Source organism: Mugil cephalus, chromosome 9 (assembly GCF_022458985.1).
Source record: "Mugil cephalus isolate CIBA_MC_2020 chromosome 9, CIBA_Mcephalus_1.1, whole genome shotgun sequence".
Taxonomy (NCBI): domain Eukaryota; kingdom Metazoa; phylum Chordata; class Actinopteri; order Mugiliformes; family Mugilidae; genus Mugil; species Mugil cephalus.
The window spans coordinates 9036914-9051509 of NC_061778.1; the positions used below are offsets into that span (position 1 = coordinate 9036914).

Below are 14596 nucleotides of genomic sequence, written 5' to 3' on the forward strand. Positions count from 1 at the left end.
GTCTTCACCTTCTGCTTTCCCAGACATACTGGCATGCCTCTGTGGTGCAGTCCCTGCAGAGGGCCGTGGATGAATCATGTTGCTGCAGGCATGCAAGAGCTCACTTTTTTTTTTTTATGATAAATATTTCAATTCATAAATCAGTGTTTTCCTAAGCTAGAAAGCGCGGGGCAGGGGAGGACGCGGCACCGGAGAAGCTTCAGCTTTGGGTTTCAGAACAACAGAGAGGTCACGATCTGATAGTGCGCTTGCGTGTGTTGACTAGAGCTGGAACGAAGGCCACAGGTCAGGGCGAGACCACCCTGGAGCTGGACTGAGCCGCTGGTAGGAGGCAGAGCATTATCAGTGCTCGTATTGTTGGATGCTCAGAGTATTAGACGGAGTGTTTTGGGAAAAATGGTTGTTAAAGCGTTTATTTGCTTACACTGATATCATGTTAGAAGATTAAGTCTTTTATTTTGTGCTATTGTTGTCACATAGCATATTAAATTCATTTCAAGACTAGCGAGGTCTGCGTAGCCTCTCATTTTTTTTTTTTTTTTTTTTTTAGTCGAACGAAGCATGTTTTTGATAAAAGACGACATGAATAAATAAACCTGACAGTTGCTTTTAATCCAAATCTTAGAGTATTTCATTGAGAGATTGCAGACTACTATTTTTCGCTTAACAGCTCAACTTGGGAGTTCTTATTTTACCATGATTAAAGTCTCTCAAATATCAGAGACTTTATCTATATAATGATTTTGTTCTTACATTTTAATGTGACTGCGGGCATTTAGCCACACATGCATCACATCAAAGAGCTGCCTGAGTAATGAGTACATGACTAATGTTAAAATTATTAGTAACTCTGGACGTGCATTTGTTTAACTGTGTAAGTACAAGACACGCAGCGCTATTTGTGTAGTTTTTGACTCATTTCTAACCAGGAAGGCTCAACGAGGAGTGAAGAGACTTTATCAGAGCTTAGTCATCACCCCCATCTAGTGGTCAAAACAAGTAATAGCAGGTTACAAGGCTTCAAGGTTAAAGTGGATAAACATTTAACAATTCAAGAGATTTTGGATCAAAATAGTTTTATTTAATACGCATTACACTCTGATGTTATGTATTAATTTAAATACGTTTCCCGTGCCTGTTCTTCTACTATTCCATGTCCAAGTCGTCCATATCCACAGTGACCTCTCTCTTGACCCAAGGTAAAGACAGGGGCACATAGGGGTCGTATGTCCAGCGAGGAAACACTCTCTTGTACAAATTCATCAGGACGGTGTCCTGAGAGCGCAGCTGGTTATCGAACACACACTTCATGTGACCATGTGTTCCTGGAAATCAAAGCAAAACAGCATTAAACACATCGTAGCTTACGGAAAAGATGCTGCAGTTTAATTCTTTCATTTTCTCACCTAAAGCCTCCTTGATGTGGCCTCTGCGACCCCATTTTGTTCGCAGCTCAACTGGTTTGAACCACATGATGTCCTCTGTCGCCACAAAAGAAGTCACACAAGAGTTAAGCTTTATGTAATGTTCTGAAGTGCCAACGAGGACAAGTATTTGTGTTTTTTTTTTTAAACATCCTCTCACCTCTGTTGAAGAACATGTAACGCACGACCGCAGAACGCCGGTTTATTTTGAACGGGTGTCCGCTCAGTACGATCCTCTTCAGCACGATGCGCTGAGGGTCACAGCTCAGGAGGCTGCCCGTCGCCACCAGGTCCTGGATGCCTGGAAAGACACGGTCAAGACGAAGCTCAGAGACGAGGGAAGAATTAGCTTAAGTGGATAAGTAAATAAAACGGGGTCCAAAGTTTAACATCAAGGCGACTGGAACGCTGATTAAATTTACTAGTGTCCGAGTACAACTAACGGGACTTTTCATCTCACCGTCGTCTCTTTGTTTGAAGAGCAGGACTCCTGCCGGGGGGAAGGTGATGGGAGCGTACACCGACACCACAGTCGGGGCATCTGGCCTGAGGAAGCGCTCCATCTTATGCTTGTCAGCTGGAGACGAGAGTTCAACAACTAGTAAGGCTTCTTTACTTCGATATATTCACAGAGGAGATAAGTATTCTTCAGGACTACTTGACTATAAAACGGCTTTTAGATGGATGCAACAGAAAATCCACAATTTTCCACAACGACGTGAAGTGTGCGAGTATCAAGTTTAACTTCTCTCAAATTTAGAGACGACAAAGACAACACCACCCAAACATCTACAGCAAGGAAACACCAAACAGATTAGTCACATAGACACTAGTAGCATGTGAAGATTCTGCTTGTTTCACTCCTAAACATTTGCAGGCGATCAGGCATAACATTATGACTATTTTTTGCTGTTTTTTAATGTTATTTTCATTGTTCCTAAACCATTTGTGTGTGTGTGTGTGTCAGGCTGCATTCTGTTGGGGATGTGTTATTGCCATGGGGTGGGGTGGGGTGGGGGTGGTGCCTGGTCTGGTCTAGGTGGGTGCTACATATCTAAGAACCATGTTAATGTAAAGTAATTCTGTACGAGGCAAGACGAGCTTTAGAGTTATATGAAAGTACAGTGCAATTTCCAAAAGTTTCCATCTCCATCAGCAAACACTTTTATCACAATAGTTCCACTGAAAGGAAGTAATTATGATACAAACTATAATGACTGTAAACACCGTTGAGTCAGCTCACAGCTTGTACAGTAGGTGTGGTCACTCCCAGCTGTTAGTTCGTCTGCAGCATGTTTTAAGTAAATTATGGAAGTTTTACTTAGAGGAGATTAAGGTTGGAATCACTGACTGGGTATAAACATGGATAAATCCTCCGTGACATGTGTTTCCTGAAGCACTTTTACAAAGCTCAGCTCAGTTTTGGCTTTGCCTGACTCAACTCTAACCTGCTGGAGCTACGACCTGTCGCTCAAAGCACCCACATCATCATTTATGCATTACATTAAGCCTTGATGCAATTTGAAAGGGTTGAGTTACAGCTGGTACATTAGCTACAGGCACCAAAACCTTTTTTTACACCACGCTGTTTATTACATTTATTCATTTTGTGGAAGTCTGTGAGGATTTCAGAGCCAGACTCAAGTTGTATTTGCTCCCTTACTAAGCAGGAGATGTTGCCGCTTGTACCTGACGTGTGCTGAGAGAAGATGGGGGAGGCCCTGAATCTGCGGAAGCCACAGTGGAAGACGAGCTCCTCTTTGGACTTGATTGGCTCCGTGTTGCTGGGATGTCTCCTCACCAGGACGTGCATCACCGACATCTGCACACAGAGTTAAAGATAACCTGAAACGTCAGTAACAATGACATTGTACAGTTTGTGTGACTTTGCCATTAGCATTTGGGTGTCAATACCTTCTGTTCGTGGGGCAAGAGAGACACCAGCACCAGAGGTTTGCCAGACTGGACGCTCTCCATCACAGAAGAAGGGACATCAGCGATGTGCAGCGTAACATACCAGCCATCCTGAAGCAAGTGGGGCAGCAGAGTCAGTGAAGACACACGTCTAATATCTTAAAACGTACACATGAAAGCAGCTGCTCTTGCTTACCATGGCTCCCTCCTCCTCAATTGCAGCTTCTGCCAGTATGCGGCGGCGAGTGCGTTCAAAGCTCTGGAACTGGAAGATGCGCGAGTAGTTCAGGGGCAGGTTCTCCATGGGGTCCCAGGGTGAGGAGCGGAAACTTTTTAGACCCCTGTAGCGCTGGAACCTGAAAAGAAAGCAACATGAACCGAGTGTCAAATCATAAACAGCAGTAAAACTTATTTTAGATTTATTTATTTTAATTACTGACCTGATTCTTGCTGCAGTCTCCCGCGGTGTGTCCACCTCGTCAGGAAACATTTCGTTGGATCTAGCCTCACGGTAACGTTTCAAACCTTCTTCCTCCGCAGCTTCATCCATGTGATCATCGTAGCGCTGATCTGCTCCGGTTCGCTCGGAGGAGCACACCTCCTCCTCTTCCTCCTCATCTTCTTCCTCTTCTGAACCTGAACCAGGGTCCTGAGCAGGGAGGATACAGTGCAAATCTGCTTTAATACCCAGTAAAACTGAGGCCTGTTGACAGAAGACTCTAAACAGAGACTGCAAGTGTCTCGCTGACAATAAAAGAACCTAAAAATTATAAAGTAGCAACATGGACGTGGGACTTCTGAGGGTGTGTTGTGGGTACAAGATTGCGTTAGTGTGGGCCTTTGGGTCCTATTGATTGAGGGGAGGGGACTCTGTGGATCATGTCACAGACACTTGATCAGTTTGGAGTGTCATTGGTATGGGGTGAGGGGGTGTGGTCTGGTCTGGTCTAGGTGGGTGGTACAAATCTTAGTAGCATCCATGTGAATGCCAGGTCTAAACATTTCCCAGCAGAACACTGAATTGTCACATGATGGTTAATGTTATTTACTTCTCCTGTCCGGTCGTAATGTTGTGGCTGATCTAAAAATCTAGAAAATATCAAACTACTTGCATCACAAGACAACACAGTGCTTAAGAACCTTTCCCATAGGTTCTAGTGACCTCCTCTGTTGCAAATCCAATATGCAAAATCAAATATGCCGAGATGAAAAGGTGCCTCTGGTCATATTCTCTACAGTAATTGTTGTTGTGCTTCCCTATGGCACAAGCAAACTATTTGCTGCAGACTCAATATTTGACAAACAAAGACCAGACGCTACACGTCGGGAACATGAGTGGAAGCAAAAATATTCTAAGTATAGAAACTGTAATTGTATAACTCAACCCAACAACAATAAACAGTGTTTTGAGAGAGCTTGTACAGTGCATAATAGTATTTACATCTCTGCGTGTTTGTTAATGTGATAAGGAGTTGCCAGAATTCAAACCACGGGAAGTGTTGTTTTGCATACATTTAAATGTACTGCCTCTCCAAGTGTGTCTAGTCTCTCTAGAGCAGGACATCCTTCCCCAAATCTAGACATTCAACCTCCACAGTCGCTACATTTGTATGCGGAAATGAAACATCAAAGAAGACATGATTTACAGTGATCCCTCGACTGGCAAATTACAGGAGAGGCCAGACGCATAAGCGGGAAGCACTCAGCGTGAGGCTGATTCACGACCTTTCCAACATCCTCACTGCAATAATAATAATAATCGCTATCATCATTTGAAGTACCTTTACCCTATTGTTACCCCCACCCCCCCCCTTTCCAAATGGAAGTTCCTGTGTGCTGACTCCGACATCAAATGCATGCTAATAACAATTATAGATTGTAATGAACCCGTTTACATAAAGAGAGTTTCCCTGACTTCTTTTCAAGCAGTGCTGGAAATAAATAAATGCACGCCCCTCCCTTAGTCCAGACGGGAAGCTCTGTTCACAAGACAGGAAGACAGGAGGCTTCTCTCGGGACTCCCGCTCCAAACACTATTGTTGTAGTGAGCAGCCTGGCACTACACGCCAGAGACAGACACTGAGAAAACAAACAGTGCCTCTCAGCAGCGAGGTGCACTGACCGTGGGTCACGTATGCACTGCTCCAGCCCGGAACTACTGACACTTCATAGCTTCTCCACATGATTACTGTCCTCACCGTCCTCTGGGAGATTACGCCGTCTGACCTCGATCACACTGTTGCTAAGACAACAACCCTAAAGGCGTGCCCACTGCAACTTTAATAAGCGAGACTAATAAATGTCAAAAATACTTGAAATGCGTACCTGAGAGTTGGTCTCATCATCATCTCCCTCCATGGCTTCATCCATCATGTCGTCTTCGTCATCATCACTGCTTTCTTCGTCCAGCTCGCCATCCCCCTCCTCAGTGTCATCAACGATCCACGAGGCCTGGTAGTCTGATGTTCCTTTGGGGACCTTCATCACACGTTTGTTCTTCCTGGCCTCTGAACAGCAAACAGAAAGGTTTAAGGCTCATTTGAAGTACTGCCAGAGGTAGAGGACGTAGCTTACACTGGTGTGACCCATTTATACTCGGGTATCTGCGGGGTCTTGAAAAGAATGTCATATTTTTAGAAGCTGTGGTATGTAGTACTATTGAACTGTATTGTGTTGTCTATTACTTAAACAACCATGTTTTAGCCAGTTGGCTAAATAACAGAAACACCTCTCTGTTTAATTCAATACAGTTCAATACCATCTCCCCAGAACCTAAACCAGTGTTTAGAACAGGATGCTGCCTGCCTGCCTACACTTAGCCACATTCTGACAGGTTGCAGGGTTAGCCTCTCCCAAGGGCGATATACCTGGCGTCACAAACAGGTTCTGAAATGCCTAGCAGCTGCAATTGAGGAAAACGGGTTGAAGAAAATTCCTCATCTGCTAGAAAGGAGAATAGGCGTATTATGTTTGTTTGGGAGGGAGATAAGGCCAGACCAGCAGGAATCTGGCACAGCGCAGGGCAGCTAAGGGTGGCTGGAGCCTGGGAGCTGAGGTCCGATTTAAACGGCCGGCTAACTGTTCCAGAACATATAGACATTACTTGCAAAAGACCAGACTTGGTGTTGTGGTCCGAAGTAGAAAAGAAAGTGTACTTTGTGGAACTTACTGTCCCATGGAAAGAGAGTCAAGGAGGCGAATGAGCGCAAGAGAGATAGATACGCGGAGATGGCATCAGAAGCTGAGCAACGAGGCTGGAGCACCTGTGTGCGGCCAGTGGAGGTCAGTTGCCATGGATTTATTGCAAAATCCACCATTGCTCTCCTGTACGAGTTGGGCATTCGCGGAAAAGAACAGAGGGTTGCTGTAAACAACATGCCCCTGGCAGCGGAGCGACTGTGGCTGTGGCTAAGGAGGAAACACGCTAGCCGGAGAGGACGCTAAAAGTAAGGCTAGCTGTATGGTGTTAGTAGTGGTGGCTGCATTGAGGGGGGTGACTCTGGGACGCTGGAGCTCACTTCTTGAGGTGTCGTGGGCCTAACTTAACGAAACATCGGTTAGGGGAGGTGCCCACTTGAGACCCCAATGATGTGCCGCATACTGCCTACTGCTGGTTCAGCTGGTTCTCTGGTGCAGTCAGAACCACCTAAAGCTAAACCCGCTCATGACTGTGGACTTGAGGAAGAGACCCCCATCCACCCCTCCCCTTTCCATCCTAAACAGGACCGTCCCCACCGTGGACTCATTCAAGTTCCTAGGGTCCACAATCTCATAGGACCTGAAGTGGACCTCCCGCATTGACATTGTTAGGAAGAAGGCCCTGCAGAGGTTGGACTTCCTACATCAACTCAGGAAGTTCAAGCTGTCATCTTCTACTCAGCAATAATCCAGTCTGTCCTGGCTGCATCCATCACGGTCTGGTTTGGATCAGCCACCAGACAGGACAGGGACAGACTGCAGAGGACAATCAGGTCTGCAGAGAGAATTATTGGCACTGACATTCCCTCCATCCAGGACCTGTACCGGTCCAGGGTCAGGAAGCAGGCAGGTAAAATTTCCACTGACCCCTCATACCCCGGACACTATCTATTCAGACTCCTCCCCTCCTCCAGCCTTACAGAGCACTGTCAAAACGACCCGGCACAAAAACAGTTTCTTTCCCTAGGCTGTCACTCTGATGAACTCTGAGCAGTCACAGAGCATGTGACCATTCTCATAATAACTCTCATTACATTTTGTACATACTACTGTTCATATTCATGTTCATACTCACTGTATATACTATATACAGATGCATAGGTGTATATTCTATTTTTTAATTCAGAAAGTGTGTTTATGTTGTACAGTTTTTCTGTTCTTTTTTCATATCTTTTATTTTTATGCTTATTCAAGTGTTTTTTATTTTTATTTTGTTGCACCATTGAGCAAAGTGACTGGGGTCAAATTCCTTGTATGTGTTCACATACATGGCCAATAAAGCTGATTCTGCTGTTGGCTAGGCTTGTTAACTAGTATTTTCTTGTGTGTTACTTCCGATCCTGGCAGAGAGGAGAGATGTTGGTTGAAGTGTAGTCGCATGTGCCATAATTTCTTACCTACTGCTGTTAGCTAGACTAGTTACCTGGTGTTTTCTAGTGTTTTACTACCGTGACTAGGCTAGGTAGCTGGCGTCTGGTAGTATCTTACTTCTGATCTTGGCAGAAGGGGGAGGTGTTTGTTGAAGTGTAGTTGCATGTCCCGTCCTCTCTATTACCTACGGCTGCTTGCCACGCTAGGCTAGTTAGTAGCTGACTGCTGGTCTGCTGGTCAGTATTTCAATTGGACTAGGCTTCTAAATGAGTTTTGCCTCAGATCATGGCACAAGGGATTGTAACATCTTGTCCTGTGTACTAAAGAATGCCTGAACCACAAACTGCATCCTCCAAAAGGATCATAGATTTGAATTGAATAAACTGAACATTATGGCAGTCATGATGCTGTACCTAATGAACTGGCAAATGTTTTTTTCATTTTATCTTTCATTTATTAACTGTATCATGTCTGAATGCCATTCTGTTTCTGTACCTTCAGCTTCTAGCAGCTCTGATTCGGTTGGCCACGTCTGCTCTCCCTCCATTGGATCCACCTCAGCCTCGGCCTGCAGACTCTCCCTGTTGGATGGGTCCGCTTTCATGAGCACCCGCACCGGAGCCTCATCTCCACCTTCAACCTGTGGAAAACATGGGTAAATGGGAAGTGTTAAGATTAATTCGGCTGCATTTTTTTTAACTTAAGAAGTTTCATGATCAGTAGTGGTAACTTCCAGGCACAAACCACATACCTGCATGTCAACATCTCCTTTGCCAGGCTTTGCTGGTCTGGCTGTTGCTACGTTCAGAGGAAGAGGGTCTGACGGAGCATCAATCTGACTGAGCTGGAAGTCTCCGTGACCACTGATGTGCACCAGTCTGTCAACCAGTAGAGGTCGGCCACGGATGTAACCAGAGACGCAAAGAGTTCCCAGGCCAGTGGGTCCGTCGCCCGTCCCCTCAGCGGCGCTGTTTGGTGTAAAAGTGACATGCTGAGCTAAAAGATGGGATCGTCTGGAGCGGAAACCCAGCTTTCTCTGTCTCTGACTGCCCAGGTGTCTGAGAAGTAGAGTGGCATCTTGTTCCGAGTCCAGAGGGAAGAGACGGGCGTCAGGGAAACGGACCTCTGTGATCTTTGACAAAGCTCTTCTGGACTCAACCCTCTTCTTCACATGAAGGTCAGAAACACCCTGACACACCAGTGCTACACGGGATGAATTCAGGAGAGTGAATTGTTTAGAAAAGATACACAGGTGATGAAATCAATATGAATATTTGTCAACTCAGGAGTCTGAAAGCTCCAGTTGTATGTTCAGATTTATACCCACCGTGGCTGGGGAGGCCCTGGGCAAAGAGGCAGGAGAGGCAGTAATCTCCATAGCTGTCCCATCCTTCAGTAGAGTCAAGTACAAACACAAGGCTGTCTGCAATCTTTGCTACATCCAGCAGGGAGTGTATGTCAGCTGTTGAAGGAGACAATAACAGAAGCTTCAGAATGAGAAAACAAAATGCTCGTCACAAAGACAAATTAGCCAAATAGTGGCATGTGAGACACCTCCTATGTAAAATGAAATGCCACTATAACCAGTAAAACCCAGGGACCTAATACAATTTCATAGATGTCGTTTGTCACAAGTCTGAGAGTTGATTATTTTTTTCACTTAATAGACAAAAATAGACGAATACAATTAGAAAGCATCTGTTTTGAAAGAATGGACAATTTTGCATCAATTTAATTAACAGCAGTTACCTGTGCTCTGGCTCAGAAAAGTGAACCTTTGCTTAAAGCGAGGCAGGATCAGCCCAAAGCTGTCGCTGGCGCCGCTGATGCACCGCTCTTGGTGAACTATACCGCCGGCCTCTTGTCCACGTAGCAGTTTGGTAATGGCACCGGCATCCACTCCAGCGTGTAGGGACACCACAGCAACTAAATGAGGAGGCCCATCCCTGCTGCCGAGACGGCGCTTTTCTGTTAGGACCTAAAAAATAAATAAACAACCCAGTGATGCAAACTCTGCAGCATCGATCAAAGAATTCAAGAGAGCCTGTTTGTCATGTGATATACAAAATTACCATGTCTTTCTTATTCCTGCGTAGCTGGTTCGCTTTGTGCCGTCTGTCCATCTTCCTTTGCTCCTTCCTCTGTTTTTTGGTAAGAGCCGTCACTGACACTCTCCCTGTGAGACAACCGTTCAAAAGGTTTGTTACTACAATACATCTCAGTCCAGGTGATGGTATACTCAATAAAAAAAGTAAAAGCAACAAACAAAACTCTCACTGCTTATATGCTGTTTATACTTCTGCATGAAGTTGATGCAGAGGCTACAGCGTCAATGCAGACCCTAACCTATAACTGACATGCACCTCCCCAGAAATGTAACTACATGTCGTGGCGACACAGAACGCAAGAGCTGTGATTGGTCCGCTTAGTATTTCTGGCTGCTTTTTCATGTATGTGAATTTCAAAATTGATTGTCATTATAAGTTTCAGTCAACAGGAAACTAAAATCAACCCGACTGGTGAAAAATACACACTGCCGACTAGCATCTGGGTGGCATTGTTACAGAGCAAGCCAGATGACCGCACAAGTATAAATGGCCAGCATTGTTGTTGGCTATGTGCGTAAGTTACAGCATCAAGATCCCACAGTTACAGTTACAACACATCCTTGAGATAAAATGTACAATTCTTAAACTGTCAATAACTGTGTGAACTGTCAGCTGTTGTAGAATTTATGAATTATCTCTACATTATCTTTGCTGCTTAAAAACATATGCTGGGCGTGTGGGCTGTAGTGTAGTTGAGGAGATCTTGGCCTGTGGACTTTACTTTGTGAAGCTTACGATGTTCATATGTTTTCAATATAGGTACTGATTTTTTTTTTTTTTTTTTTTTTGGCTAGCCCTTGTTTTGGTATTGCTCCAATTGGAGTACAGTGTGTAGACACAAAACGAGACCCACATTCTACATTTATATATGTTATTAACCTTGAGCTATATATACACATAATACGAATTAGATCTGTTGATTGAAATATCATAGTGAACCAACAACTGTAACCATGAAGGGACATAAACAGATGTCTTAATACATCTCTGTCTTTATACTTGAAGCAGGATGTTTTCATTGCTGTATACTCTGTCCACTTTTGCAGCTGTTCATTGCTATCTTTGACATGTCTTTGACATCTATTTCCAATGCGTGACTCAAAAAATATCTGAAAATTTCCTTTGCAGCTATAACTTGGGAATGTCTTCTATATAACGTATTGTGACAGAACCACATAAGACGCCGGTTGTAGATTTAGTGATATCTTTACGTCACTGCGTCAATTTTTATTTATAGCGTGCATTTTTAATGTAAAATGTGCTGATTTAAAACTTCTATATAAAGTGACATGGATGCAAAACTTAAAGAGAGAGTTTGGAATAAATAAATGGGACATTTTCTAACAAGTAAATGTTTGCGATTTCTCTCCTGAGATATCTGGAAGATCTGATTGGTTCCTGGAGCTTTAAAAGGCGAAAGACAGACAGACAGACAGACCTGAGCAGGAGCAGGGCTCTGCACGCGATCCGACGAAGACGCAAATAAAAGTTTTAAAATACTCGATTTACACGTGTCACGTTTTCTAATATACGAATCCATCCCAGGTGTCTTTACAAGAAACCTCAGCACGTGTGTTTGCAGAGGCCACGGGCTCAAGCTAACACCTGACGCCAGCTGTATCTCTTCGGATTTGAACGGCGCTTACCTTTGTTTTCTCTTTCAATTTCTCCTTTCGTCCGGTGCTTGCCATGTTTGTGTCCTTTGTTTTTTTGTTTATACGTGCCGGCTCTATGGCCTTGTTGTTTTTCCCCGTTCGCCACCATCTTCACCATGTGGGGAAAAGTCAGCCTAAATTACTTCCGCACTCTCGCCGGCGTCATCATGACGAAGGCGTTGCGCCAGCTTTCCGGAAGCGGTTTTCTTAAAAATAAAAGCTTCGGAAATGGATATAAAATGGCTTCACTTATTTTTATACTTGTCATCCTAAAACACGGGGTGCATGAAAGGAAACGGACCTAACTAAGAATATAAATAAAAGGAGTACATTATTTTTCTCAACGTATTTGACAGATGGTTAAGAAAGACACACTTGCTGAACAGAATAGACATTTTTTTGCCATTTGCACAGGTACAATAAAGTACAGGTATGTTTTAATTCTCTTGCAAAGTTCCCTGAGTCAGTTTTTATTTTTTTATAAAAATAAAAAGATACATGTATAGCCAAAAGTGTGTAAATACAAAAAAATATATATAGTTTTCTTTTAGTATAATACAAAATGTGAATTGACATGGACACAAATAATACTTTATATGATGCGTAACATTTGTATGATTAGACTGCTAGATGTTTTATTTATCACATGGGAAATTCAGTGTACAGTAGCAACATTACACAGAGATGGGACGAATTACAATCAGAAAAAAAGAAGAAAAAATACAGTAAAGGTTAGGTACAATGTGTAAAAAGTATGTATAAAATAAACAAATGCGTATATATAAACAATATACTGAGATTAAACCCACATGCACTCAAACCCACTTCTGAAAAGATGAATCACTTCTCTTTCAACATCGTATGAGATTTTATCTTATTTCTGATCAGCCTCTAATGAATCATCCTTTTCCGGTCATACACTTGTCTATACACAGGTCTGGAGTTGGAAACCTTGTCGTTACACGAGACACGCCCTCCGTTTAACTGGAACAATTAAAGAGAGGAAAAGAAAGTGAAAGAGAAAACAAGGGATGAGAAGACAACTCAGACTTTCTGTCACAGCTGCCACAGCCCAAATAGAGGTTACATCTTTTCCATTACGAGACAAGGTTCCTCCACAGCATTATTTAGTTGCTTGATTGCTTTGTCTAACATTTTCTTACATGACAACAATACTCCGATGGGCGCCACTGCCAAAATCTTTTAACCTACTTTTGTAATAAGGAAGTGAAACTCTGTGTAGCCGAATACCAGTAATAAACTCACAGCCTTTCCCACTTTACAGAGAAAATTTGTAAGATTTGTTCATTTTTGAAGTAGAAAAGAAGAGATTTAGCCATGTGATTAGATTAGATATTTAATTTTTGCAGCTAATTTATTAAGCCATCACCAACATCATTATTGTCATCATTGTTGTTCGTCCTAAATTTTCAGTGAGAGTAGTAGTCATCTTCCAATAGCAACTGTGAAGTTATTGTACAGACTGATCATCTGTATCTAATGCTCAGATTCATAGAGAGCAGCTGACTTATATTCACTCCCTGTAAGGCAAAAGTGCATACTGCCTAATTCAAAGATGTAAGTATCATCTTTGCCTGAGGTGGAGTCCAATTTGCTTCAGATTAAACTTCAGAGACATTATCAGAAAAACAATTATGTGTTTAATTTCAGTGTTCCCCTATGACCTTCACATCTGTTAATGCTTGGCACAAAATATATCAAGGGAGCTGCTCAGTACCTGACTGTAGAACACTTACATTAGTATCATCTTGTGTGCAGGGTGATAGCAAATTAGCTTGTTATTTTATTTTGTTTATTTTTATTATTTTATGCAAAAAAAAAAGAAAAGATGTAAAAAATATTCTTGAACAATATGGGTGTTGTATCATATCATTACAACCTATTTATACATTATGTGTGTAAATTTACATGATTCATTTATTTTAAAGAATGGGAAATATAGCCGTGTATCTTTAGATTCAGATAACGATAATTCTCTGAATCTAGTAAGTATTCTTCAAAAAGGCAGATAAAGCATGACCCATCATGCCTAGTGTCTACTGTACAAGCCTGTGGGGGTAGTGCTATGTTCTGGGGTTTCTACAGTTGCTCAAGTCTAGGCTCAGCAACGTTATGCCCAAAGAATGAGGTGAGCTCACTACCTGAATATACTGAATGACCAGGTAATTCCATCAATTTTTCTTCCCTGATGACATGGGCATATTCCAAATTAACAACGCCATGGTTCAGGGAGCATGAGACATCATTTTTACACATAGATTGGCCACCAGAGTCCAGACCTTAACCCTACTGAGAATCATTGGGCTGTGCTGGAGAAGGCTTTGAACAGATATATGAGGACATATATTTTTTATTATATAATTTTTACTTTTATACTTTCTTTTTTTCTTCTATTTTTTTTTCTCTAAATGTAGAATTATGAACTTGTTTTGAGTTTGAAGATAAGGGGTAGGACTAGAATTGTCACTGACTTCATCTTACTCCCTTTTCGAACAAAAAATAACAAAAAAAAAACTTATATGGCCAGTCATTATTTTGCTGTCTTGTTATTTTAACATGTTCGAAATTAAGTCTAAAAATATTTAATACTAATCCAAAATACCTTGGACAAATTAAAACTCCATACCAAACAAAAACTGAAAAATTTCAACTCTTATTTTTGGTGGTGCTGTGATAAAATTTTTAGGGAAAAATTTTTTTGGGCACCCCTAAAAAATGGGCTAGACACGCCCATGGTTGTTTTAAATGTGCTATATAAATAAACTGGTGTGGTACTGCAAATTATATATTTATATATATGATGTAGTTATTCCTTCCGGATAGATTACAAGTCTAATGTTTTCTTAAACTATGCTCCAGTGTCTCCGCCTCTGGATGTTCTTGGGTCAGAGAGAGTTTACTGCAA

At 42.4% G+C, this 14596-nt stretch overlaps 1 protein-coding gene across 1 annotated transcript; it reads right to left on the reverse strand.

The window, feature by feature from the left end:
* Positions 1 to 1059: 1059 nt before the first annotated feature.
* On the reverse strand, positions 1060 to 11830 carry tsr1 (TSR1 ribosome maturation factor). Its single transcript, XM_047595043.1, has 15 exons — positions 11662 to 11830; positions 9980 to 10083; positions 9657 to 9885; positions 9235 to 9369; positions 8659 to 9110; positions 8403 to 8547; positions 5664 to 5845; positions 3779 to 3987; positions 3535 to 3694; positions 3339 to 3449; positions 3114 to 3246; positions 1885 to 2001; positions 1585 to 1725; positions 1407 to 1481; positions 1060 to 1325 (listed from the first exon to the last, which is right to left on the reverse strand). Exons 1-15 carry the CDS (start codon positions 11786 to 11788, stop codon positions 1147 to 1149), a joined length of 2499 nt encoding a protein of 832 aa, XP_047450999.1. The 5' UTR covers positions 11789 to 11830; the 3' UTR covers positions 1060 to 1146.
* Between the last annotated feature and the right edge of the window lie 2766 nt (positions 11831 to 14596).

What these genes read in the sequence shown, in the direction of transcription:
- tsr1 (XM_047595043.1), bottom strand. Translation starts at nt 11,788, where the DNA reads ATGGTGAAGATGGTGGCGAACGGGGAAAAACAACAAGGCCATAGAGCC. An exon ending in AGAGCTGCTAGAAGCTGAAG is followed by an intron (nt 5,846 to 8,402) that starts GTACAGAAACAG and finishes TTTGCTGTTCAG; the next exon opens with AGGCCAGGAAGAACAAACGT. An exon ending in TTACATGTTCTTCAACAGAG is followed by an intron (nt 1,482 to 1,584) that starts GTGAGAGGATGT and finishes TTGTGGCGACAG; the next exon opens with AGGACATCATGTGGTTCAAA.